Source organism: Vanacampus margaritifer, chromosome 5, assembly GCF_051991255.1.
Source record: "Vanacampus margaritifer isolate UIUO_Vmar chromosome 5, RoL_Vmar_1.0, whole genome shotgun sequence".
NCBI lineage: Eukaryota > Metazoa > Chordata > Actinopteri > Syngnathiformes > Syngnathidae > Vanacampus > Vanacampus margaritifer.
The window spans coordinates 10,573,879-10,601,641 of NC_135436.1; the positions used below are offsets into that span (position 1 = coordinate 10,573,879).

The 27,763-nt window shown below is 40.5% G+C and overlaps 1 protein-coding gene across 1 annotated transcript in view; it reads left to right on the forward strand.

The window, feature by feature from the left end:
• Positions 1–782: 782 nt before the first annotated feature.
• Positions 783–27,763, forward strand: part of LOC144052044 (ephrin type-A receptor 4-like) — a 56,437-nt gene continuing 29,456 nt past the window's right edge. The window contains exons 1-4 of the mRNA XM_077565796.1: positions 783–1,098; positions 2,549–2,616; positions 5,630–6,293; positions 27,273–27,428. Coding sequence (XP_077421922.1) covers positions 1,002–1,098; positions 2,549–2,616; positions 5,630–6,293; positions 27,273–27,428 — 985 coding nt within the window. The 5' untranslated portion in view covers positions 783–1,001. The remainder of the gene's footprint in view (positions 1,099–2,548; positions 2,617–5,629; positions 6,294–27,272; positions 27,429–27,763) is intronic.

Genomic DNA, 27,763 nt, shown 5'->3' on the forward strand with positions numbered 1-27,763 from the left:
AGATCTAATTGAGAACAATAACAAATTATGTGCACTTTGTTAACTTCTGCCACTTTAAAAAGTCAGCTAGCTACAGTACATGCTTGATCCCAAATGCCCACAAATGTTTGATACAAAACAACAGCAAGTGATAGTACAGTAATCCAATGTAGGTTCGTCTTCGATCCCAAAATAGTCATTGTCAATTTTACAAAGTGCAATACCGTGTCTTATTAAGGAGGTCACGCTGATGCTTGTTCGTTAATTCAATTTTGCAGGCAGAACAGGCGTCAATATCCCCGCTAGGTGGCGACCTTGATCTGATGGCTCACCTTGGACCGGCGTCTGCGCTTGACTGCTGCCAGACAACAAGCTGGATCAGCACACTGATCTGCTGCATTGCATATTAAGCGTTTTACTTCAATTGGAGGAGGATTATACAGGCCAATGTACGTGTTCTATAATTGATTGAGTGATTGCCACACACTTTCCTTTCACTGTCAAAGTGACGTGGGCCGGAGATGGCTGAACTGTGCATCAAATGCTTGGTTGACCGCCGGGACAACACTCGGCGCAGTTTATCCTTAAATGTCACTCGGTGATCCGACGAATTTTATGGCTGTGTGGCAATTGTCGCGTGGAAATGTCACCTCACTCCATCTCCGTCTCGTCGCTGACAACTGGTGAAAAGAGAGTGACTTGTGCGGGGTGTTCGCGAGTTATTTGTGATTACCCCCCTTCGCCCCCCCTTCTCCCCTCCATACCTCCACCCTCTCTATCCATTTCCCATTTGGATTGACGGGGGGTGCAAGTCAGTGAAGACCCGCCTCCAGCCTGTGGTGCACCCGGTGGTGCGCCTCTATTCTCGTGTCCGCTTCTCTCCCTTATTCCACTGGGGAAGAGGGTGAGGGAGGGAGAGAAAGAGAGAGAGAGAGAGCTGGACGCGAGAGAAAAAGAGCAAACAACTAACAAAAAAGAAGAAGAAGAAGCTTAAGAGAGGGGATACCGGCACAGTGACACAAATGGCACTCATGGCGGGGATTTTGTTTACGGTTGCTTTTCTTGTTTCTGGGATTTCTACACTTGTTTCTCCGTCGCGGACATACCCGCCTAATGAAGGTAAGAGTGGCGTGAGCTAAAAAGTCTTCATTTCGCTCATCTGCTTTCTGTGTGTGTGTGTTCACCTTTGCGGGGAGCTGCGAATAGTTTAAATGATGACATATCACGGTCACGCTTTGCAACTTTTACACTGCTTTGTTGGAGCAAAAATAAGATGGTCCAACTATAGGCTCCGAGGTATGCTCCTCTAACGGGTATGCTGTTTTGTCAGGACACCGGTTCGGCTTGGACCCTAGAACGAGAACCGAGGAATACTTGGTTGCACCCAAAAACCCGAGGGGGGAATAAATAAAAAAATAAATAAATAGATAAATAGATAAATAGATAAATAGATAAATAAATAAATACATAAATAAAACAACTCCCGTGTGTTTCACCGAATAGTTCGGTCGATCAGACAAAGAGGACATTACGCGTTATTTGCGCATACAGGTATACATCCGACCAGAATTCTCTGCTGCAGTTGCGTTACATTTGTACTTAATACGGACATGTGACCAAATCATCATTTCATATTCTCTGGTTCGACAATTTGTAAGAGAATATAAGATGCACATGCACGCACTATAAACGCTACTTGAAACATTTTGGATAAAAGTGAGCACTGCTCGGATCGAAGGTCCTCGACTGGTCCGCCGCCTGCTTACACGGGTCCCGGGAGCCTTGCATGTACTTTTAAAATGTTAAAGCGAAGGCTGTGCGTCACGCTGAAAATATGGAATACCAAAATAAATTGGTCTATATAATACTGGGGAATGTTTTTCATATTTCCATTTACACTTGTAGTGTCCAGTAACAAATTAAACATGATGCACGCGGGACACACCATTTAAACAAATGTCTACCGTTATTTGTTTAGCATCATCCTACGTGTTCTGCGCATTTTAGTTAAAAAAACAAACAAACATGCACATCTGTTCTGTACAAATATCAGTTTTTCGTGGCAATTTTCTTGCCACATATTTCATGATTCTGGCTCATTCAAATCAATTTGTCTAGTTAAACGTATGTGTCCAAGTTTAAATAAACTTTTTCGTCATTGACTCAATTTTAAACACACTTGAAGCAGGTATTTAATAAAAGTGTTTCTGCGCGTGTGTGTGTGGGGGGCTCGTGTATTCGGTGACATTTGTTACGTTGAAATAAAATTGTAAATTTCACTACATTTAAAGACAATTAATCAAACGTAACATATATATATATATATATATATATATATATATATATATATATATATATATATAGATAGATAGATAGATAGATAGATAGATAGATATATTCTGACCATACTTATAACACCAAAAATCGAATAAGGTTTTTTTTCCATATAGGCATATTTTCTCCTCTTCCTAACATTGTTGGAGCTCACTGGATTACTTTATACATGCAGAGCTTATGTGTATGACCAGACTCAGAATGAATGCTTATTTCTCCTATTCCTGCTTTCTAGTCACGTTATTGGACTCCAGAGCTGCACAGGGAGAGCTAGGATGGGCCGCCAACCCAACTGAAGGAGGGGTAAGTGTCCTCTTGTCAGAACTTTTCTGCACATCTACTGAATGAAAATAGAAGCGATATTCTCGTTCATTGGCAAAGAATCACTGAATAAGTACACATTTCTCTGTGGGAAATTGTTATCCAGGTGAACTCGATCAGTAATTCATTGGGATTGTAAAGTTTGAGTTGAGATTAAGCTCAAGGGACATTGTATAGAATTCTGAAAACAAAATGATTAAAAACAGTCCTGCTTCATGAAGACTCTCCGAAAGCCCCTGTAGTTACCCCTTCTGACATGCTCCATTTTCTTCTTGTTGCCCTTCTCTGTACTGGTCAGAAGAGCAATACTGCAGCAGGCGTCAGGTTTCCTGAATAGACGGTGAATTGAATCGCCCTTTGTGGAGAAACTTTATATCCTTTTCTACCAGAGACTGGAAGGAAGAGGGGGTGGTTTGGTTTGCTGGTAGAGAGAGGGTCTTCTGGAACGAATGAATATGGGAGAAAGTACAGTGGTGTTCAGCTGTAGCCACTAGATGAGGGGAAAGATGGGTGCTTTCCACAATAGAGGGCAGTAGCAACCAGTAGCCATAACCCGCATTCTAATGAGATGTCTACAGTAAATTCGATGAGAAAAAACAAGACATGTACAGTGATGGTAATGTTGCTGTAAAATAGCCCAATTATGGATAAGATATAGTGCTTGACCTTAATTTGGAATATCCTCCTGCTCAATAGAATGTTATAACCACTAGTCAAATTTGACCATGGGCTCAAATGAATCATTTAATGCTTTCTGAAAATGAATCCAAATTTGTATCTATTATGTTATTTAATGAATACAAACCCAGGGGAAATGGAATTCCATATGGTGCAGCTGCTACAGGCTCTGCTTAGGAGCTGTTTTCAGAATGAACTTGGCCAGCGCTGTGCTCACATTCCCCCTCCTCTGCCACTGAATCACAAACAAGTGACTGACAGGGCCCTGACAGCCTCGGCGAGCGCACATTCACAATCTCATTAGAGCCAATGGGTCTTATGCTTCCTTCTCCGTACGATTGAGGAAAGGTGTGGCCTTATCTCGGTTCTGCTTGATTTACACAACAAAAGTGCACAAAATGACGCAAGCGGAATAGGCTAGAGCAGAGGGGAATGATGGACATTTTCCGCAATCATAGTCAAAGATACGTTTTGCACTACGGTAAAGCTTCCAATAAGGTTGTTTATGTTGAGGTACTACACAAATCTGACTGCACAATGATTATCCTACACTCCTTTGTTATGATTATTGTCATCATAGTTTTTCAATGATGTAGAGACAGCAGCAGTCTTCCTCGCTCATGCTAACTGCCAAACGCACAACAAAACACACAGTTGGAATCCCTGTATGTCTCTGAGTAGTGTTTTGTCAAGAAGGGACTTTTATCATACCTAAAAAAACTTTCCCTGCTCAGATGAAATAAGACAAGTCACGCTTGATAACGTAACGTCTTCTCCTACAATGAGTTCATACCAGCAGTAGTAGACATGAGTGCCTTGGTCTCCAACTTCCCATCATGTCTTCAGATATAAAACAGGCACACATTAGAGTATTACTCTTATTTCCAAGAACAGCCACATAATTTTTTTTAGTGTGTTATGAGGTCATGAAGTATCACATTTGTATTTTTATAGATGCAAATTTCCTCTCTCTCAGTCAAGTAAAACCTATTAATATAAATATCTCCATGAGCGTCCATTGGAACCAGACACGTATTTAGGCCATTTACTGAACAACTGAACAATAGCACCCCCAAATTTTTAGAGTATATAGATATATTTTTAATGTGTGCTCTTTTTAACAATTTAGGAACTTATAGCTATAATATATATATAAAACCTTAGCGTTTAAAAGTATATATTTAAAAAACAAAAATGCAGTACACCCCCCATTTGATAGAAAATGGTTTGATCCACCTCGACCCCATACATACCCCCCCCCCCCCCCCATTACAAGCAGACGAGCGGAGCGCGTCCTCTTTCTCAGTCCAGTCACATGGTATGTCTCTCTAGTTGAGTGAAAGTGTTCCTTCCTTTTACCAGGATATGTGAAAAGTTTCTTACCTTCTACCACTCAACACCAACACATTATTTTCATTACTAGTCTGCTTTTTTTTCCTCCTCAATCATATTGCTACGTGCTAATGAGAGAAACAAGTGTTAATATTAATGTTTCGATTGTGTTGCTATTGGCTAGCTTACTATAGCGTGTGTGGAGTGCGTACGTGCGTGTTGTGCGTGCCTGCACAAAAATACTACCCTCGTGGAGTAGGTCATGGACATAAGGTTGTTTTTCAGCAAACAAAAGCTCAATTTTGTAGTATTTGTATTAAAGACAATATGTAAAAAGGCAGACACAAACAGTGATAAAGTCAATTTGTTTTGTTCATATGTTTTATGGTTGGTTTACTCCAGAAACATGCCTACTGTCAATGAGTATGTTGAGGAGCTGTTGTATCAAAAAGAGTACCCTTGTCAGGAAATTAGGGTTGGGATATTTTTATATTTTAAGTCCTTTTCTCCTTTGTATAACTTTTATTAGATTCGGTTTACTCACTGACTTCTCATGCAATTTTTGGAGCGGGAAGTAACCCCAAACCACAACAAGCTACCTATCAGATACTCCCCGTTGTGGTACCCAAGCACACCAAAGTGTCTTTATAGCACCCCTAAACCTCTGATCCTAGAATCGCCTCTGATTGGAACCTAACAAGTCTATTTGGTACAATTCATAAAATATGCATTAAGTTTGGCCATCAATTAATAGCTCTGCTAAGACTGAAATATTCTCTGCATGTTGTGGGCGTTGAGCAGTTTAAAGTTATGAACAATGAGTGCATAATAAATTAAATTAGTTGAACAGTAACTAATTAATGATCTAAACTACCATAACATTGGACCAATTTGATGGTAGTGTTAATGAAAATGACCTGTGTATTGGTCCCAAATATGTTTCAAAGCCCATTTGTAACATTTATTGGTTGTGTGCTTCCACCAGTGGGAGGAGGTGAGCATCATGGATGAAAAGAACATTCCCATTCGGACGTACCAGGTGTGCAACGTTATGGAGCCAAACCAGAACAACTGGCTACGCACAGACTGGATTCCTCGCGGAGGTGCCCAGCGCGTCTACATCGAGATCAAGTTCACCCTCCGAGATTGCAACAGCCTACCTGGGCTCATGGGAACTTGCAAGGAAACCTTCAATCTTTACTACTATGAGTCCAACAACGACAAAGAGCGCTACATTCGAGAGAACCAGTTTGCTAAAATTGATACTATCGCCGCTGATGAGAGCTTCACTCAGGTGGACATCGGCGACCGCATCATGAAACTAAACACAGAGGTGCGCGATGTGGGTGCCTTGACCCGGAAGGGCTTCTATTTGGCCTTCCAGGATGTGGGAGCATGCATTGCACTTGTGTCAGTCAGGGTCTTCTACAAGAAATGTCCTCTGGCGGTGCGAAACTTGGCCCAGTTTCCTGATACTATCACTGGAGCCGATACGTCCTCGCTTGTGGAAATTCGTGGATCGTGCGTGGACAATTCAGAGGAGAAAGAGACTCCGAAAATGTACTGCGGAGCCGATGGAGAATGGTTGGTGCCCATTGGAAATTGCCTGTGCAATCCTGGGTACGAGGAGCGAAATGCAGACTGCCAAGGTAAGAAACTGAAACATTCTCTGTTTATTGATCAGTCGTTCCACTCGGGTTTTGCATTTATGTTCCCCTCTCTCACTCCCTTCGTTCCTTTTATACTTTTAAGTTCCCTTGTCTTGATCCAAATCGTTTCCTCGACCTCTCATTCAGACGGATATCTTTTGTCGCTGGCCTTCTCGCTGCAGTTTTCTTTTCAGCGTCTGCTTGGCCAATAGATGTAATAATGAGAGTAGATGAAGTAATTAGTGAGCCCACTGTGTTGTGCAATGGGATTTTTCCCTTGAGAATGAGTGACTCCAGACAGAGTGTGGGAGCCCTAATGGGACTGCACAGCTTTCGACAAAAAAAAACCCCAGTAGTTTAGAGTTTATGGTTTCGAGCAGGTTTAAGAGGAGTGAAAATATGCAGGCCTGAGATGGGATTGAAATAGTGCTATTTGGTTGTAGGGAATAGCCCTTCGAGGACAATTACTCTTGGCTCAGCTAGCTGTGATCCTCTAATGGGCTGTTTGACGGAGGTCAAAGGTCAGAGGAAAGATTCTCTCAGGTTTTTAATCAGAAGGACAGAATTGCAAGCATGACAATAAACTTTTAGACTAACTTACACATACATAAGCCTTTCAGACTGTTTTCGGAGAACACTTTCAAATAAAAATGAGAATTTTCACACATTTCTTTTGCAATAAGTTGAAGTTTATTATACTGTAGATGTGAAACGAGTCCTTGAGTAATTCGAATACCTCAGTTCAAAGCAATGCTCTAGGAATTTACCCGTTTATTTACATTTACACCATCAGGAAGACGTAGTCAGTCCAATCGCAGCAACAATTGTTCATACTATGTAGTGAGATGCGGTGAGAAGGCCAACTTCAAAGCAAATCTTACCGTATCAAATAATATACAGACATAAATGCCTTGGTATGCTTTTATTTTGAAATTGTTCCTGGCAGCGTGTCACAGCTTAACGGCTGACTTGACTCGTCTTTCTGTGTTTGGGGCTTTTTGCCATCACAAACTGTTGCTACCAACGTCAACAGCGCAACGTCGTCCTGAAATCGCATTCAATCGCCAATTAAGGGCGCTCAAAAAAGATGGCATATGTAAGGCACCTGTTGCTGGCATTTAGCGGCAGCTATTATCACTTGTGGCTAGCCGCTACAGTATAGCGGCTAGCAGCCGGCACGGCTAGAGTTGTCGGATTACTTTACAAAGAAATTACAGATCTTTTTTAAATTGTTTATTAATAAACCTTACTTAAATGTTCTGTTTTATCCGGCAAAATCGTTTCTGTGATTTAGACGTCACTTCATCTCATAGACCAAAATCTATGGGTAGAGATTTGTCTAAAATCACACTAATATTTCTAGAGAGGAAATTAGTGTGCTGCTAAGCACAATTTTAGGTTTAAAAAAATGTTGATATAAAAATAAAAACCAGTTGGTTGTTCATTATTAAGTGGAAATGTGTTTTTTATCTTCTGTATTTATAATTGTTCTATGAAGGAAAAAATATTTATATACTGTATTTGTTATTATTCAACATAATTTACAGTGGGGTATCCGAATACAAAAATATTCCATAACTGAAGCCCTATTATACAGGTTTCTTCGATTTGAGTATGCAGCCCGAAAACCAGATTGAGGCAAAGTTTTCAGTTGACAAGACAAAGCACTCTAATTCTGTCACCGTATTCTACTGGTGCAGCCGGCACAACACGCACTAACTGTTAGTGACTGAAATGCTCAATAAGCACAAGGCCTCAGCAGTGAGGGGTCATAGGCTGAGCACGGGTGATTAACAAGTGGGCAGACAAGGACGCCTCTCCTTATTTATGGGGAGCCTTTATCTTGAACTAATTGCATGACAAACAGGACTAGTGATTTAGGGGTAACGTTGGCTGCTTGGGGAGCCCAGGGAAAGCCATCCAAGTGGTCACAGATGGTTCAGTATGACTACATGTGCTTGTGCTCCCGTAGAAAAACCAACTGATTTGAGTTGTCAGAAAGGCTGTTTTCTTCCTGAGAGTGATGGATTGATGGAGGGTTGAAAAGGGAGACCACGATTGGTATTTAGTTACAGACTTTAAATGAATGCTAAATAGCTTTCACTGGAATTTGGTCACTTCAACTGAAAATGAGAACCTCTGCCTGGTTCCTGAGTGCCCCACTTTGCTCAGCCTCTAAATACTACTGTAAATCTCTTTAATTTCAGAATAGAAAATACCATACACACTCCAAAAGGCAATAAAGGATTTGGAAACCGTGATCGTATGAAGTATGTGGCCTCGTTATAGTTGCAGCCACTTTACTTACTGGCAGCATTGCTTTTCAAGCCAACATATCCATTAAGGCCTACATCACGGCATTACTTTCAGTATATTTAAGTTGGCTGTGCCATTCTTTCTTTGCATGCCTAATAGCTAACTAAGAACATCTTAACAATTTTATTTAGGTAACTTAATGCTGTTTGTATGCTTGCTTGTGCTCAAGTGACAGAAAGGTTAAAAGGCACTCCGTCGTTACATGCATTTTATGAGAGAATCACTTCACTTCCATTTGACAGAAGGGTTTGAAGTTCACGTGGTTTCAATCTTCATTCGGGTTTGATACCAATTTTATATTTGTGAACGTGTATGTGTCAGGTTAACCGTATTTGTTGGCCTCGGGTTCCCAGCGGAGGATGAATGGGCTTTCTTTCGTTATTGTTTGGGGGCAGCGTCAGAGCTCATTGGGATTGGTGAGAGGGAGAGAGAGAGGGGTGGGGGGGGGGCATGTAGGAGTTGCATTCTCCACCCCTGGCAGAGGTCAGAGGTGATCCCTTCGTGCATCCATCTTAGCACTGTGTCTGACAGGGTTGCGGATCCAGGATTGATTAAGACATCAGGGTTTTGACAGCTGTGAGTGTGTGTCTGTGTTCAAGGTGGGCCGAGTGTGCTGAGGGTGTCGCCTATAGGCTAAAGCGAGAGGGGCAACCGGGGCACGGAGGTCCAAGGGGCCCCTGATTAAAAAAGAGAGGACTCTGTATGTTTGCATTTGGGATCCCTTTCCCTGCTCTGTTGTCCAAGGGTGGGGGGTCAGGGTGTCCTCTCGCTCCTCATCTGGTGACGGGGTTCAAACTTTTGGACGGATGTTGATGTGCTGGTGGGGTGAGGGGAGATTAGTGGACTACATGTGTCACTCTGGGGAGATGGTAATCAGAATTTGTCTCGTCAGGAAGCGAGAGGAGAAGGATGAAGTGATCTGGCAGCAATTTGGTTTCTGCCCCATCATCATCGTCATCGTCTTCATCATATTTTGTCTGTTTTTATCAAAATGAATAAGCTCTCTTGTGTTTTTATCACCTAATTATTTCCAAGTTGCATTTGTGAGTTTGTTGTAGACAATATGCTCTTAAAGCGTGAAGGTGGCAGACACTTACAACACATTTTCTCCCTTTTCAGTCTAAAGAGACCACAAACAAACCCTAAGAAGCATCTTAGTTAGCAGTGGTGAATGCCGGTCAGAGTCCGTCAGCAATAAGTGTCCGTGCGGAAACACAAAATATTAGTTCCGGAAGCTTCCAGGTGCAGCAAATATGTTTTTGAAAATTATTAAAATAGCTACGACGCATGCATTTTTGCGTCGACCCAACCGACTTGGTCGACTTTTTCCCCCAGCCCTACTTATGCCTCCCCATTTAAAAACTCTTAAAATGAATGTTTATTATTATTATTTGATCATAGTAGCTGTTTTTGCGTTTTGAAATGCAGATTGTTTTAATTATTTTTAATTTTTGAGGAAGCAGTGGTGTGATTTTGTTTGATTGATGGCCAGTCTTATCTGCAACAGCCAGTCATGGTCTTGCTGAAAATAATGTTGCGTACGCAGGTTTATACGCGACGGAAACATCAACGTTGGTGTGCTACACATTTTTCAAAGTGAAGCTCCCAAGATTGATTTGTTTTCTTTTGTATTGTGTACTGTGACAAGTCATGTCTAAAATATGTACGTATATTTGTAAACAATGAGAGCGGAGGACACTGGCATGTCACAGAATGGCAAGTGAGGAGAGACATATTTAATTTGTGTCTTCAACTAAACAGCTAATTGAATCTGTTTTATAAAAGAAACTATGGAAGACTCAAACTCTGTGGACATATAAAATTAAGTTTGATTTTGTTTTCCTCTTTTTCTTTTAATTTCTGCTGCAGACATTTGTTGAACTAGATGGCCCGTTCAAAGAAATCTTAGTGCTTCCACCATATTGGATGTGGCAATTGTATTCGTTATCAAATCAACGCATACTTTCATAAGATTGAGTAAGAATGACATAATACAATCAAAAGCAATGGTGCTTTGTCAACGAGGCATCTTCACAAAAACATTTGTAGCGAGGAGGAAACTGATGATGATTACTCTATATTCATGATGTCATTCACCACACTAATAATGTTTTAATGACCGTAGAAAGCTAAACACGGAAATGACGTCTCTTTGCGTAATGACGTTGTCTGCGTGTTGTGTTTAGTTCTTGATATGTGTAAGGGAGTAACTCTGTCAACTCACGCATGTAAACTGGTTAGCACGAATGTTTCAGAATCCGAAATGTGTTAAATATGCATTTGGGTTAATCAATTCAAACTCATAATTCTATTTAGCCTGATAGTTTGTGGTGGCTTTATGCAAAGAAAAGCCTCAACAATCTATTTCTGTTCTGGAGTCCTCACAAATTAACAATTAGTGTCCTTGTTTGTGTTGCTTGTTTGTATTCATTTGGTCTCCTGTTGCATTTTCCCTTTTCATGTGTTGCTCCCTCCAAGCGACCTCCAGTTTCAGATTGCCAATAAGGTATTTTTTTCTGTTTGGCTGCTTTGATTTTACATGCACTCAGTTCTAGCTGTCCCGGTGGTTAAGGTTTGTTAGACGGAAGTGGGCTGAATAATGAGATTAGGGCCCGACCGATTAATCGGCCGCCGATTATATTCGGCCGATTATTGCCCTTCAAGCATCTGCCAAAACAATCGGCCAATTGGGCCAAATGGCCTATTAGTTTCCGATGCTGTGAAAGTACCCTGAATGCACCATTTTGCTTGCGTAGCATTAGCAAATAGCAAGTGTGTGTTATTCTGGTTATTCTGTTGTCCCAAAGCGTACTTTAAGATGTTTAATGACACCCAAGTTGTTTTTTTGTTTTTTTAAACATCGCTGGCCTAGCGCTAATGCTAAAAGTGAAGGGAGGATCATATTCAAATGCTAACGGGAAAGCTAGCATCAACTGTATATTCACACACAAATGCTGTGGGAACACATACCCACAAATGAAATAACGCTACGCAAAGGCACAAATTCTTCCCAATGTGTGAAAAACGAGTTATTTTAATAGAATGAAATTGTAACTTTCTTCTGTACTCAATATATATATATTTCAAAATAATCGGCAGATGAATCGGTAATCGATATTTTCTTCTACCAAAAAAACGGTATCGGCCTAAAAAATTCATATCAGTCGGGCCCTAAATGAGATTACCTTCATTGTTGCAAGAAAGATAAGACAATGGAACATCATCACCTGTCACTGTCTCCACAAACACAATGTGGGAGTGTGCACAAAAACCTGTGTAATTGTCCAAATGCCAGCCAAGTCATGTCCAAGCATTTTTCTACAAACTAACATCTATCCTCTCATATCTAAAACTGGCATATTGTATAATGTAGTCAAGTGGGCACATATTTGGAAATATGCATCGCAAATGCACACATTAGTATGCATTAGCACACCCGCATAGACACTGAGAGCAGAACGGAGCCCAGCAGAGTGGAGGTGAATGTACTCATCACTCACCCTGCCACCAGAGAGGCTCATTTTGTGCCGCTGAATAGACACAAGGGATCAACCAAGCCAGAGCAGGAAAGAACAACAGATGTTGAATGGAAGACAAAACCTTTCACATAAAATCCTGCACTGTCCCTAAAATCTGGAAAATAGTATTTGGAAATTGTTTATCGCACCCCCCTAAAAAAAGTCTGCACCCCTAATGCGCATATCCTTGACTGGTGAAAAAGAGGAGGGGTGGTACGAGTGCGGGTGGTAATTCAGCTATCATTAGCTGAGGTGCTGAAATGTTTTTCCTGCATGGGATGCTGTCCTGCAGCATTTGTTTCCTTCACAGTTCCTGACACTCACCACCCTCTCTTTCTCCTCGCGGTGCCCTGTTAAGGGCAGGAAGCCATCGGTGATGGAGCGTGACCCAAGCTGATGGCTTTGCAGCTCCCGCAGCGCTTGCTACATAGCCATACAATGTGCATGCTGCCAAGTATAAACATATTTGGCTTAGCCTACATTATTCCAGAAGTACAAAAAAAGGAATTCTGCTCAAATGGCTTTGCAAAGATTTCATCTTATGCCTTTCATTCAAAGCACACTGGTGTAAAAAAAGAATGAGGTTTGGCGTGGGGTGGGTGGGGGCGGTTGGTGTAGAAGCGCCTCAAAAGCGGAACAAAATTAATTTGTTGAGTTTTCAAACAAACTCGTCTTTTGAAATAATGAAAATAGAAGTTACAAAAATTTTTCAATAACTCTATTTACAGATATATTTTAACATAGCAAGTGCAATTATTATTTTTTTAAATCCATGTAAAGAGATGAAAAGTTAATATATTATCCAGAATTCATTTGATAACTTCATTATTTTTTCCATGTGGTACAATTAATACTTTAAAACAATTAATTTTCCACTTGCTGTCGGCTGAAGATGACATCACTTGTGCTGAGGATTTAGGTCACGACTAAACACAGCTCAGCCGTTTTCTGGGTTTGGTCAGTAAAGTGAGCAATGAAGAATTAGTTTTTAAAGGTATTAATTGTACATGAAAAATAATGACGTTATCACATTAATTATAGACAAAATATTAACTTTTTATTACTGAAAATGGCTCAATGAGTCAAGTATCCTTTTAATAGCTCAACTTAAAAATAAAAGGTCAAATAGTTCTTTTTTTTTTTTATTAAAATTTATATTTAGCTCTAAGATCAAAACATCTCTGTTCGTTAGCAACTGGTGTCACTTAAATCTTATTAGATGCTTAATTAATCCCGAATGGAACTGAAATAGCGCTTAAATCTACAAAATCCCGTTTGCTAATAGGACCTGTGCGTCGTGACAATACAACATGGACAGCTCAATAGCGTTAACATAATACATCATTCATTGTGCTTTTGTTGGACAGGGCTGTCCCAAAGTGCAAAATCCAAGTAAAATTAAATATACAATCACATTAAGGAGAGTGATGAGACTCCTGGGTCATCCTGTAAAATAAACCTTAAAAAAAAAAAGAAGAAGTACATAATGAAGATCTAATCATCCCTTAATAACAAGTCACTGTCTCACTGTCATCATTTGCGTTTGTGCTTGCATAATTTCCTGTCAGTCAACTAGACTAATTGGCAAGATTGCATTTTCATGCAAAACAGTTCCGCCTACAAAGACTTATTAGCACATCACAAATTTGACAACTTACATGATGGATGTTTTTACTCAGGCCCTAGCTCGGCATTTGCTGTGGAAACATCAGAGAGGGGAAGAAATACGTCACAATTTCAATCTCGTCTCCTCTCCTCTCGCCCATCTTTTTGAAAAGCATCCTCTTTGAAGCTCATGATGGGAAGGGGGAGCGATTAAAGCAGTCAGCAAGCAAATTAGCATGTCAAAAGGCCTGAATCAATACCCTGGCTGTACCATCACAACCCGGCAGTTCTTTCAATCCCCCTTCAATGCCGTTCCCCCATTCCTCCGGCTGTTTTCCTCCTTCTCCCTCCATTTTATCCCGCACTTGTGCACACTCTCCTCCTTGCTCCCTTGCCCTTCTCTTTCTCTTGAGCTCACTTTAAATTTCCCTACCTCCCCCTCCTCCGCTAAACCCTTTTCTCCCTCAGTTGAGAGGTGGCAAGCAGAGAAGGTGTTTATAAAGTGAGATGGACTGATGTATAGGCAGAGAAAGACGGACAGAATGAGGAAGAAGTGGTTGGCCATCAAATGGGCATGGGCTATTTTAGAAAGCAGGCCCCTGCCATCGTCTTTGTTGCCGAAAAAGGAAGAACAGGCCTTTCTTGCCAGGAAGAGCTGAGACGATGGATGTTGGAGATGGAGAGGGAGGGAGGGAGATAGAGAAACAAAAATCCCAAGAGGAAGTGAAGTGGATAGAGATTTAGTTCCAGTCTGACAACTGTGCTTTTTCTGTACTTCAGACGTTGGTTCACTATTACACCTTCATTTCCCTGTGGCCTCGGTCAAGCTGTTACCTAAAGCTCATGCATACACGGCACAGTTTTAGAAGTGGCGGTTTTAAATTTCAGCGCACACTGTACAGTATGAGTAAATCACCTGCGACAGAAAGTCAAAGCTAAAGATGGATGTGCTCACGTTGAGCGGCGTGATGACTGCTTACGCTGTACATTTGCGTGGCTTGTGTGCCACAGACAAAAGACAAAGAAAATGGTTATTTTTCTGTGGATTTGGAACGTGAAGAGGAATAAAATTATTTGTCCTCTTTGCGTGTTCCAAAAATATGAAGACAGATTTAATGTAAGAAAAAACACCTTTGCAAAAATGATTTCATAAAAAACAGAGATCTCTGGACATCGTGACAGACTCCAAACATCACGTAACAAGTGGAATTTCAGAGTGCCGAATGTGTCTCTTCCGCGGGGAAGATGGCTTCTTATAGTTAAACAGACCGCCTCTCTTTCATTTGTAGACAAAACATACTCTCTGGGTACTTTTCCGTGAGCGATGGCGCAAACAGAGTCAGGGGTGTGTGTGTGTTCGAAGCAGATTCTGTTCTCAAGGACTAAATGTGTTTTCGCACAGAACACTGAGAAGAAATTTTTTAGACCAAACAATATGTTCCATCTTAAGGTCAAATTATACTGAGTTCAACACTACCTCACATCTACAAAACATTTCGACATGGTTAATATAAAGAATTAAAATGTTAATAATGTATAACAATGGTTAATATATGAAATAAAGAATTTAAATGTTAATAATATCTAACAAACGCTAATTCACAGCAACAAAACAGTGCTAATATGTTTACCTTGTCATGTGTGCCTTAGTCAGTGCAAAGAAAATAAAATGTGCATATAGGCAAACACCAATGCCTAGTATAACATAATTTCTCTATCGTGCTCAACCCAGTATGCCCAGCTTGCTTCCAAGCCATTATCCTAGCGATTTGATTAGCATTTGTAGTGGGCAGTGTTAGGAATAACAGCGTTTAAAATAATGGCGTTGGTAACTCTGTCCTTTTTAAAAAAAAATATATATATATAAACGGAGTAATCTAACTAATTATTTTCTTCATATTTAGTTATTGTTATTGTACGTGAAGTGCGTTACGTTACAATTGATTTATTAGTTTCAAGGCTTGAAATAAGCTTAGGTTGCGCAGTCATGAACGCCTTCACGGAAGTCCATTCATGAAAGTGTCTTTTGTGCACAGTTATAGGCATTGTTGTTGTCGCACCTCGTCACAATAAAGGTGTCTTGACAGTTGGAATGCATAGTGACTTTTATTTTGTATGTACCGCGGAAAGCGTGTCACGATGTATCTTCTTTCATAATGAACATGTTAGCATTATTAGCAAGAGTCACGTCCCTAGCCTAGAACTGATTCGGGGTTTGTTTGATATGACTGACGTTGGTCAAAATAACATTGCCAGAGATTTGCCGAAAAACGGCTGCCATGGGGAGCGATTTACTTACAATTCTTTTTGGGACTTCGCAACTCCACAAGCACCATGTCAACTCTGAAAAGAAAGATAAGCAAGTAATAGTGACACATTCGTGAAACACTCGCCAAGTAGTGTAATTAATAGCGCTAACAATTGTATTTCTCTTAACCGTCTGTGCAACGACTGTCTGCAAATTACATATATTAGGATGACATATGTGTGCCACAAATCACCATATACCCAGCATTATTTATTAATTTATTTTATTCTGATTGATGTTGTAATCGTGGTAGAACGTAATATGATATCTTTCATTATAGAGTGAGACATAAATCTATCAAAATATTCAATGAAAACACGCTTTATAGCCTGGACATAATGTAAATTCCTTAAAAATAATAATAATAATAATAATACAAAATTTCTTTTTTTTTTTAATTATTTGATATAAAACTTTTTTTTTAAGTAGTGCAAATAGTTACTTTGCCAGGTAACAAGTTACTATTATGAAGTAATGCAATTACTAACATGTATTCTAACTCTACTTTTTTGAGTAAGTAATGAGTAACTATACCTACTTACTTTTATAAAGTAACATTCCCAATCCTGGTAGTTGACATCATAGACTGTATCAAACTAGTGTCCCAGTCAGTGGGATATGAGGCAGGCACTAAGCAGGCCAACAGCTCATCAGACGCATGGCCAACTTTCACTCAAAGTCTGACAATAGGAGGGTGATTGCAAACACCTTGAAAATGTTACATCCCTCAGTGTCTCTTTCTTCTGCTGATTTCTATCTTGAGCTCTCCCCATCCTGCCCCGGTGATAGAAGGTGGTCTTCGCTACTCTTCCGTTGTCATCCGTTTCCCTCCAGGGCACAGATTCAGTGGCCAAATCAAAGGCTGCTCTGTGGCAATCAGTTAGGTCTTATATGACAAAAAAAAACAAAAAAAACTTGCAATAAAGGGCTGCTCTGTAATCTGACGGGCCCTGGCACAGGACACAGGATCCATTTTAATGAACTCAGACCCCATTTATAATCACGGCAGGGGTTGCAAATGGTACAGTGGTTAATTATCCCAGGATTTGAATGCAAGGCTGTTTTAGGATGCAATTCATAACCTAATCTAAGCACCTTGTTAAATCAGAGTGCAAAGTGCATTTGGTGAGATGCTGATTTAACCTTTTGTCAGGCAAGGCACATTAATTTTGTAATATTTGTGGTCGTTCCAAATGCACCCCAATGCCTCACTAACTATATGAGCCAGTAACTGATTACCCCCAGTCATTCATTGAGGAACTATATTAAATATATAAATGCATGAAAACAAATATTTAACCAGGGGTGGGCATACTGTCAGTAATCCATCAGTCCGTCACTGATAGACGCCTGTTTTGCCGTAAAATGACGGGAAACTCTCCGTCTCTGTCTTTTGTTCGTCAGTGTAATCGTCACTAACCAGGTCAAGTAGCGACGGACCTCTTAGTCCATCACTGACGGACGCCTGTTTTGTCAAACACTGACGAATGACGCACTAACAAAATGCCAACCTCTGTCTGTCGGCCTTAAAATGGTGGCAATGAAGACATGACAGAAGCGTAGTTAAAATAAAATGACAGACTGACGATTACAGTTCAGTTCAGCTTGAAAAAATGACGCACTGACAATGACATGAAGGTGGCCAGGGAGATGACGAATGACGGGCCAGCAAAATTTGGTAAATTCTCCACCTCTGTATATATAACTACAGTATGTCTGTTAGAGACCATCTATTATCTATCCTTACTCCACAATGAACATCTACCACACATGATGTACCACAATATAGATCCACATATGCAACACTGGAAAAAAAAAAAAATTCCTGAACAAATATACTAAAAGAACTATTTGTTGTTGCAGATGAATTTGGTAACCACGTACTCAGTAATCCTTTAAAAATCATACTGAAGTTGACTGAGTATTAATATGAGTATGTATTTGCATGCATAGGATAGTGTAGATGTGTAATGTGCATTAACACACCTCGGGGTTCCCTGTTCTTTGCACCCTCTCGACAGGTAAGCTGAAAATGTAATTTGGAAAATGTGTAGTGCTCTCAGCACTGGGGATCCAAAGCTGCAGATCAGTGACCAGAGGCAGAGGTGTGTCCATGCAGGGGCACGTCTCTGGGATTAGAAACCATGATCCCTTCTGATCCTCAGTGAGCTGTCAAATACTGTTGGAAGGGGAAGAGGAAAGCCACAATCCCTCGCAGGCACACACTATGTAGAGCATAAGGGATAAAGAGAAGGAAAAAGAAAAAATGATTATGGATGAGAGTCAAGAAAAGTGAAAGTGGTTGAATATATAACAGTTGCCTATAGATGTATTGAAGAAGAAGCATATGTGTTAAATGGAGGATGTGTGCGGAAGGAAGACTAGACAATGATGAATGGACTTCTGTCTAGTTGGTCTGATAAATGGCTGGGGATGTGAAAGGTGAAGTGGGGGGTTATGGGTATTGATGGTGATTGCTCTCTGAACAAGCCTGCTGTAGTCGGGTCGTGACCTACGGTGGCTGCGGACGATATTACTGTCACTGCCGCTACCTGTACCAAACAGTGTACACAGCACATGCTTCAGACTCTTATTTTAATGTCAGCGAGGCAACTGAACTGCCTTGATTAGATCAGGAATCAATGCACTGTAAATCAGAGATTTTGGTTGAAAGAATAGGGAGACACCAAAGCATGGTAATTTGGTCCGGGCTTTTTACATGTTTCCTGTTTACATAAAATTAATCACATAATGGTCCCAAGATGGTGATTTTTAGGGGGTCTTTCTCTTATTATTTTATTCTGCACCTTGATGTGTGAGTATTTATTGTTGTGCGATATGCTTTTGTACCCTTTTTACTGCACTTTACAAGAATGTGCCTTCAATTTTTTTGTACAGTACCTGCCGCAATGACAAACATTGTTGTAATTCTGCCACAGCAAATTTGGGCAAGGAGCACCCAGCCATTGTTCTATATATGGATGCTCACATTACAACAATTTAGACAACTAATTTAACGTGCATATTTTTCGCCGTGGTTGGGTCTCCCTAAAAATGCAAGTCCAATAATCTGTAATGCTACTATAACTTCACAACTAATTATGCAAAATATTATTTCCAACCTTATTTTTGGTGCACTTCTAGCGGTGCTCACTGTCTTACTTGAACACCTTTATCTGACCACCATTTGTGTTTCTCAGATTAAAGATAACACAGAGTATTAAGCAATAAGTAACTCAGTCCGCTGCAAGGACACATTCAACTAACCAGAAGTTAGGGTGGGAAAGAATAAACCCACAAGCAAGTTGAAGGTGACACGCATTATCAGCAAACATTGGAATGCACACACACTTACGCACGCACAAGCACACGCACACACACACACACACTGTATAAACCTTGTACCTCCAAAATCATCACTTTTCAGAAGACCCCCAAAACAGCATGTTTGTTTAACCATTAACATTGCATTGTCAAAGAGAACAAGCCATTTTCAACACTTTAGATTGGTCAACATGTGGACTGACCAAAACTACAGATTTGTTAAAAAAAAAAAATACAAATTGTGACTTATGAGGTTTCTGCTCCACACCAGTGATATATACACACACACACACATGCATCAAGCACCATTTTAGTCAGAATATTGTTTCCACAGCAGCAATGACCTCAACCTTTTCAGTGAAAGAGAAAGATGAGGGTGGTTGACATCAAGAGAAGTCAAAGGTTACAGCCATGACAGTGAAGTCATTTGGGTTGTCATAAACTTTTGAGGAACTAATGATCCAGGACAGACTTCATGTACAACGGGTAACACATGCATGCACACGTAGCATATACTGTAAGGATGTCACTACGTGGAGACACACACGTTCCAGTGCCACAATGGATTGCGAAGTGTACACACACCCTCAAGCACACACACACACATGCACAATGGAAGGTGTTTCAAGTCCCCAGACAGGCTGTCGTCTGGTAGCTCCACATAGATTTACCTAAACAAATAGCTTAAAAATACACATTTTCATCCATAAGTCAACCTATGATTAGCCCTCCCAGAAAACTCACAGCCATGTCCGAGTCACTGATGTTGTCAAACATGTCTAGTCAACTGTTGACAATGACATTTTGTTTTATGTGTTTTTTTTGGGTCAGGTTTTAGTTGTGACTGCATGTGTATGGTTTCATTGAAGTGATCGTTTTCAAACAGATGCATTGCTGTATAAAATTTATTATTTTTAAGATGCTTAGTGTGGCGATTTTAGTTATTTGTTTTTGTTTTATTTGCTATTGCTAACACTGCTGTAAAGTAGGTCAAATTGTGAACATGCTAGGTATCGACATGATCGTACTGACTACACAGGAGGTCACATGCATCAATCATACAGTATATTGATCGTGTTTTGTATGACAGACACTACAAAGGCATGAATTAAATGTGTGCAGTTTGCTGTTGCGTACATGGCCAATAAGTCTGTAATATGATTTAGAATGAGTTCAAATAGAAATGGAACCATTCAAAACTTTGGAAGCACAAGATGTATCCAAACTTTGGACTGGTACTGAATGTGGACACATATTGGACTTGTTTGTTGTTAAGCAAACACATATGATAGTATGATAGTAGCAATATAATAAACCCAAGTTGTTTTTTTGGAACACTTTCATGTGTTCCAACGGAATTTTTATACTTTGTGCACTGTGCAGTATTTAGGTTGTATCAATTTACAGATTGATTAGGCTTTGTACAATTTCAGTTACTAATGTCAATGCCATCTTTTAATGTGATTGGCTAGAAGCTTGAAGTTATGTACTGTAATTTTTTTGGGTGTCAAAATATAAGCATCTCATTTCAAGGTTATTATAGTTAACAAAAAACAATTAAATTACTGAGTGTGTTTAAAAAAAATAATAACTAACTGAAACTACCATTTACGTTTATAAAGCTAATAAATATAATTATAGTGAAAATGTCATCTTGGTCAGGCATGTATGATTACACTTTTTTCCCCCCAGATTGATACCAGTAGGAGTATTCATTCGAGTTCTCTCTGACACCGAATGCCAATACCTTTGGTACTTTTGATGCATAAATTTTCACTTCACACAATAACAAAACATTTTATACAAAACATTTCTTTCTGACACCGATGATGATTCGCCGTGTATCAACTGCCGCTGTTTCGCGCCAACTACTGCCAAGGAAGTCTTATTCGATGTCAGCTTTTTTTTTTGTCTTAAGTATTGGTGGTTGGTATCGGCAGTAGGGATGTAACGATAACGGCTATATCGTGATATTGCGATATTAAAATTGCCACAATATCATCGTCACGATATTAAAAGCAGCACAACTGTTAAAAAAGTCAAGTTGATTTCCATTTGTGCAGTTCTAGCACCTTCTGGTGGCTAGTTTTTTAGTGCAGTTGAATTTTCATACGGCATGGTTTGGCCCTTCTATGTTTAAAATCCACGCTAATGGTCAGATGAAGGGGAATGTAATATGCTTTTGAATCGAGTCAATATGTGGAGGAACTCAATGTGTGCGTGCATTAGCAAGTGCCTCAATATTAAGTGTTATTAGAGATGTATGTTGTTTATGTGCATTGCTGTTATGTACACAAGCACAATATTGTACTTTATTTAATTTTATTTTTTTACAATATTTGGGCCTTTTTTAATGTCGCCATCCTCCCCACAATATTGTGATAATTATCGTATTGTGAGATTTATATTGTGATAATGTCGTATCGCGACATTTCGATATCGTTACATCCTAATCAGCAGCCTCCAGAAGTACCCAATACCTAAAACACAAGCCCGATTCTGATACCTGCTATCGGTACTCACTCATCCTTAGTTAATAAACCTACGGTACTCTAAAACTACTTAAAACTAACTGCATTTAAAAAATAAAAGCCAAAACAAATAAAAGCTAATTATGAAAAATCCAAAACTAATTCAACCCTGCTCATATGTGATTTTTTTTAATTTGGAGATTGGATTTATTTGTTATGTTATTTGTGCTGCAGCTCAACATGTGGCTTACATTTGTTTACAGAACTGGATATGAGGCCCCTTTGAGAGTGGCTTCCTATCACTTCCTCTTGCTCTTACCTATTCTTAGTGTGTATTTGCGTGTGTTCTCACACATCCTCCCTTTTCCTGCCCCATTCTCCTTGACATGCTGTGAGTTGAGCAGTTTGGCTGTCTCCATTGTTTAGTGGTGTGTCCATATTTGTGTGTCCCCGAGCATAACCACATTTGCATACTCATCTACCTCCCACCTTTCTGTTTGGTTTGTTTATGATTAATTCAGATCCAGCTCTTTTCATTGTAAACAATGTCAGGAAAGCATCCAGCTCTACTGCCTAATCAAACACACATGAACAAGTTGTTCACTCCCCGGAGATCATGCTGCAGATAAATTGCATAAAGACAATACTAAATTTCCGTGCCCTTGGCTGCCCTCGTTGGACTTACTGTATATGACTTGCGCACTCTGATCATTATCAGATGAAGCTAAAAAGGTATATCAGTTATTTTCTATCACAGCCCATTCTAATGTGAATGTGTGTAGACTCTGTCTGTGTACATGGCCTTATCTTTGCCTTGAATTATACAGGCCATGATACACCCGCAGTGTACATTGCAGTTCATCAAGAGTCCTTCTTCAGTTGGTGTGACAGGTTTAGGTGGCAACCGCCCGAGAAGGTCTGGCATAGATGCAAATGTGGAATCAACCAAAGATGCTTCTGTTTGCTAGCTTTTTAACAACGGCTGTTCTCATCCTCCTAAATCAAGTCTCTCCTCATCTGTTTCTTTCTTACATTTACCTTCTGTGCCCCATGCCTTGGATTTTAAGGTGTGGCCACTCTTGACCATTCTCAAGAGGTTGGGTGGAATACTTCAGATTTTTATGATAAGGCTATTGTACTCATTTTCTTCCTTAGTGCCAGGCTATAGAGGAGTTGAAGAGGAAGTTAAGGTCTACGTGTGCATACAAAGGTGGAGTGCTTGGTATACAGGAAGTCTTCCTAACAATATTTCATTATTATTATAATTATTTTTACAGCTTTATGCAATCCAAAGAATCCAAAATGAGTTGGCTCTCAAGCGCATTTGTCATGAAATAAGTACATGCTTGGTATTCAATTTAAATACAATATAGAATATGTCACTGCTATTAAGATTTCTTTTAATTTTTTTAATTCTGTATGAGGGTTTACATTTGTTTGCAAATTTTATTCATACACCCTCATTGGGGTTCTGTGATTTGCATTTAAGCAGGCATTTTAATCAGGGTTGTTGGTTGGCACTTGTGTGATAAATTGGTCCTGCTGCAATCACTTATAAATCATTTGACAGGAAAAAAAATACTGGCACCCATTGGACCTCCTGATGCTAGCCAACATCAGCACAACTTTGGCAATTATCAACAGAATATTATTAACATTGTTAACCTCACTGTCTGTTGTTGTTGGCCTTCATTAGCGCTGGTATTAATATCATCCGCGTTAATGACTCATTAATTTTGTATCTTATAAGATATGAGACATTTTTTGCCGCCAGGTCAAGGTTAAGACGTGTGTTGAAAGTATCATCAATCACGCTGATCAGTTTCGGTGACCGTGTGTCCCTCATTCATCACACTGATAGGTTTCGCCGGCCGTGTGGCTGCAAGTCGCCGTCAGGGCCGGAGGCAATTAATAACCCCTTGTGACAGAATTAATGAGTTAACCTGCTCCACTCTCCTGCTGTTCCTCTGACAGATGCTAACATTCAGCAGCTAGTCGTCCTCACTAATCCCCACTACCAACCAGTGGCTCAGGTCGGTGGGTGTGATTGTTGTATGTCATCCATCTGTGTCAAAAAAAAGACAGCACACACTCCCGAGATTTAGTGCAGTTTGTTAAACCCAGACATGAGTTGCCGACAGAGGATAAACAAAACACTTTTCAAACAGGAATCTCATCTGCTATCCACCTGTAGGAAAATGAGTAGAAGTCACAAAGACAAAGAGAGATATGGCATAAAGTCCGCTTGAATAGAGCGTGGTGGCTTCTCGAGAGCAGAGGCTCTCCTTGCCCTCGAGTGCTGAAAACTGATCGCTCCTTCTTTTTTGAAAGAGCAGCTTTGTGTGAAGACGCTTCTGACTGTCCTTCTGAAGAGCGCTCACTGTCTGTTATGACTGAAAACAGTGAACAGGTTTTCAACACCCAAAAAAAGATGAATCACGGTCATGAAAAAAGAATGGCAACATTGCAGTTTGAACTTAATTCTTTTTTTATCTTAAGAGAGGCTAGGCTAGAGCCAGGTTATATAGTGTGGTGCGCTGGCTTTTATATTCCTGTGTTCTATTGTTGCATAGGTTTTCTCTAAAGCTTTCGGTCCCTGGTGTATTGAATACTTTTGTTGTGTAGGCAGGAGAAAAGTATATCCGTACTTTGCATGCAGGTCATTCAATGTGGGCTTCCATTGGCGAGTGTGTAGGTTGATGTTTTATTTGGAACGCGTCACTGTTCAAAGCCTGCTGTGTAGGCTTTTGCCACACAGGAAAACTTAGCTGGGTTATAGTTGACTTGCTTATCTGTTGCAGTCAACTACTTTTTCTTTGTTTTTCTGGTCCATGCACCATTGTCATAAAATTGTTCTTCTCCACATGCAGTGTAACTAATTACGAGCAGACGCACCCCAGTCACATGCACAAAACTACTCATTAAATACCTCAAACCATGCCCTCCTTTCCTCCAAATGTGCTTTATTTGACAAACAATTGGGATGTGGATGTGGTGGGAGGAAGCTTGACAAAAGAGAAAAGATGAGGACTGAAAAGGCTTCTGGGGGAGAAAGGGGGAAGAATGTGATGTCCCACACTATGTGGGATTCCATCTTTTGCCTTTTCAGAATAGAGTAAGTCACCAGTCTTTTGTCCGCCTTTGATCTTTTAGCTTAGGGATTTGGCACCTGACAAACCATCTCTATCGAAAAGGAATCCTGCAGAGAGAAAGCTTACAAGCGAAAGAAAAGTATATTGAGAATTTAGACAATGACTGAGGAAAAACAACAAAAATGTGTTTTTGATTTTGAGAGTTGACAGAGTGACCTCTTTTGTCAGACTTAAAAAATACAATAAAATACAAGATTGTTGTTGAGCACTAGTATTTGTGCTTGCATATGGGTTTGCCACATTGGCCCGGACAGTAATAAATCCATCGGCTCTTCAGGGAGATTCTTCTCTTAGGCCACATTTTCTTAGACCACCCACTGCTGCGGTTCTCTTTCCTCACATACGCTCCCTGTCCTAATAGGAAGCAAATTCCCCAGCTTTACTTAGACATCAACCTCTCTCTTTCCTTTCCTGAAAAACTTTCTGCAGGGCAGATATTGCTGTAAACAAACCCGCATATGTTGACATCACATTTTTAAACATATTTAAAAATATCCAGGATTTAAAAACCACAGAAAAATGATGCCAAGCCATGACTGATGGCTACCAGATTTAGATGGTGGGGAAAATATTCTCAAATAGCCAGTGGGGGCTCAAGGATCAGCTTAATGATTGAAGAGCAAAAAAATTCATCAAGCGTGCACAGTTTGAGGTATCCTGCCCTAAAACTGTGTCTCTTTCTAAGAGGCTCAGACCTGAAGGCTGTGAAGCATGCGGCTCAATTAACTCTCTCTACAGCTTTTAGCTGAGGGGCGCCATCGCAAACAGCTGGGTGACCCGACTCTCAACTCAAGACACTTTTCTGGTCAGCGCACATGTACAAACTCTGAAAGCAGCTATGGCTTTTGTCACCTGAAGCGGTCACAGCCCCTGAAACAAACCCACAAATCCAAAGTGCCGTTACTGCTGATTCTAGTGTTGGAGCCCGAACGTTAAGACAGATAGATAACACAAAGCACCTCCTGACTAATCTCTGCTCTTTGTCGCAACTGTGAAAAAAAGAAATATAGGCTTCACGCACCCCTGCAGGCCACAATCAAAGAGGCCCTTAGCTTAGCGTTAGCAGGGATTTACTCCTGATAAACCCAGTGGGACTGGGCAAAGAATGGCTCAGCAGGTAGCAGCGAGCCCAGCTCACCATGCTATGCTAATCCAGCAGCTGAAGAGGAGACGTAGCCCAATAGAGACTTTATTAGGCCTTCAAGTGAGAGATTTCACAGTATTTTATTGGGTTAGTGGAGTTCCTTTGCTATTTGTTTCTACTCGGATGCCAGTTGGTTGGTGGAATGTGTGTTAAAAGTCTATATGAAGATAGGCACCATTTCCAGGTGTACAAAGTTGACAAGTGACTGTTAGTTTTGTAGTACTGTAGGGATACCACTACATGTGTGTAGCTATTTCATTTCATTACTTCTGCAATTTTCATCATCGGCTGGATTCAGCACAAAGTGATGTTGGTTGAGGGGTGGAGCATGGGCTGAAGAGGAACTCATTTGAATTTGGTGTAGTTCCCGATCTAGATTTAGGGCAGCGGTGGCTCAGTCTGTAAGTACTTGGCTTTATGACCACAGGATCACGAGTCGAATCTCACTGCGGGTGAAAAGAAATTGCAATTAGGTATTGGAGAGATGCTAGTCAACAAACCACCCCATGACAGATGTAGAACACTCACTGAGCAATTTACCAAAATCCAAACCAGTAATCTTTTCTCAATGCCTTCCGCTGCACATGGCAGCCTCCTGGATCGACAGGTTATTTGGTCCAATCGCTGTTGTGACCGTCTGTGCTGCACCTTTCAGAGAATTGTTCCTTTGTTCGCCTACTCTGGTGCAGCACTCGGGGTGAAATATAATCTCAGTGGACTCCCCCGGCCATTATACAAACTGAAATACGATGGAGAAACTGCTTGAAAGAAGAGCCCCCTCAAATCAAAATGTCACAGAAGAGAAAGGGGAGCACTGTCGCCAAAAGGAGTGTTAGGTGACTAGCCATCTCAGATGGTGTGTGTGTGTGTGTGTGTGTGTGTGTGTGTGTGTGTGTGTGTGTGTGCATGTGCATGTGCATGTGCGCATGTGTTACCAATACACTGCATAATGTCAAGCGCAATGTCATAGCAACTGTTGCTTCACAGGTCACCTTGAATCTCTGTTTAAAAAATGTCACCCCCACTTTGCTCATTCTCTCACTAAACAATTGGTTTATATTCTTGTGAGTGAAATGTAGAAAATTATGAGATAAAACTACAACATAACAATAACAATTTTGCTTTCTGCTTTTTGTTTCAGCCTGTAAGATTGGTTACTACCGTGCCCTGGCGACTGATGGCGCCTGTTCCAAATGTCCACTCCATAGCTACTCTGTCAGGGAGGGCTCTACATCCTGCGCCTGCGACAAGGGATATTTCCGCTCCGAAACAGACCCGGCATCCATGCCCTGCACCCGTAAGTACATACTGCATCGAGTTCAAGGTTTTGTGTTAAAGCCTGTAATATGTCGACATAAGCCATAAAACAAGTGCAGTGGCTATAAAGCTACGCACACAAATGCTGCTTTTGCCAAAGTAATAAATTGTTAGCCAGTTGCACATTTTTATACACTGAATGCTGGCGTGGGCTGTTTTCGAAGATGTATTTTGATTTCAGGTTGTACTTAGTGATCAGTCACAGTCCTCGACATCCAAACTGGGTACAAACTGAAACATTCCAGATTCGTTTTTCCACAGACATTGCAAAACAGTAGATGAGCGTGAGAGAGAAAGACAAATAGAGAGCAAAGT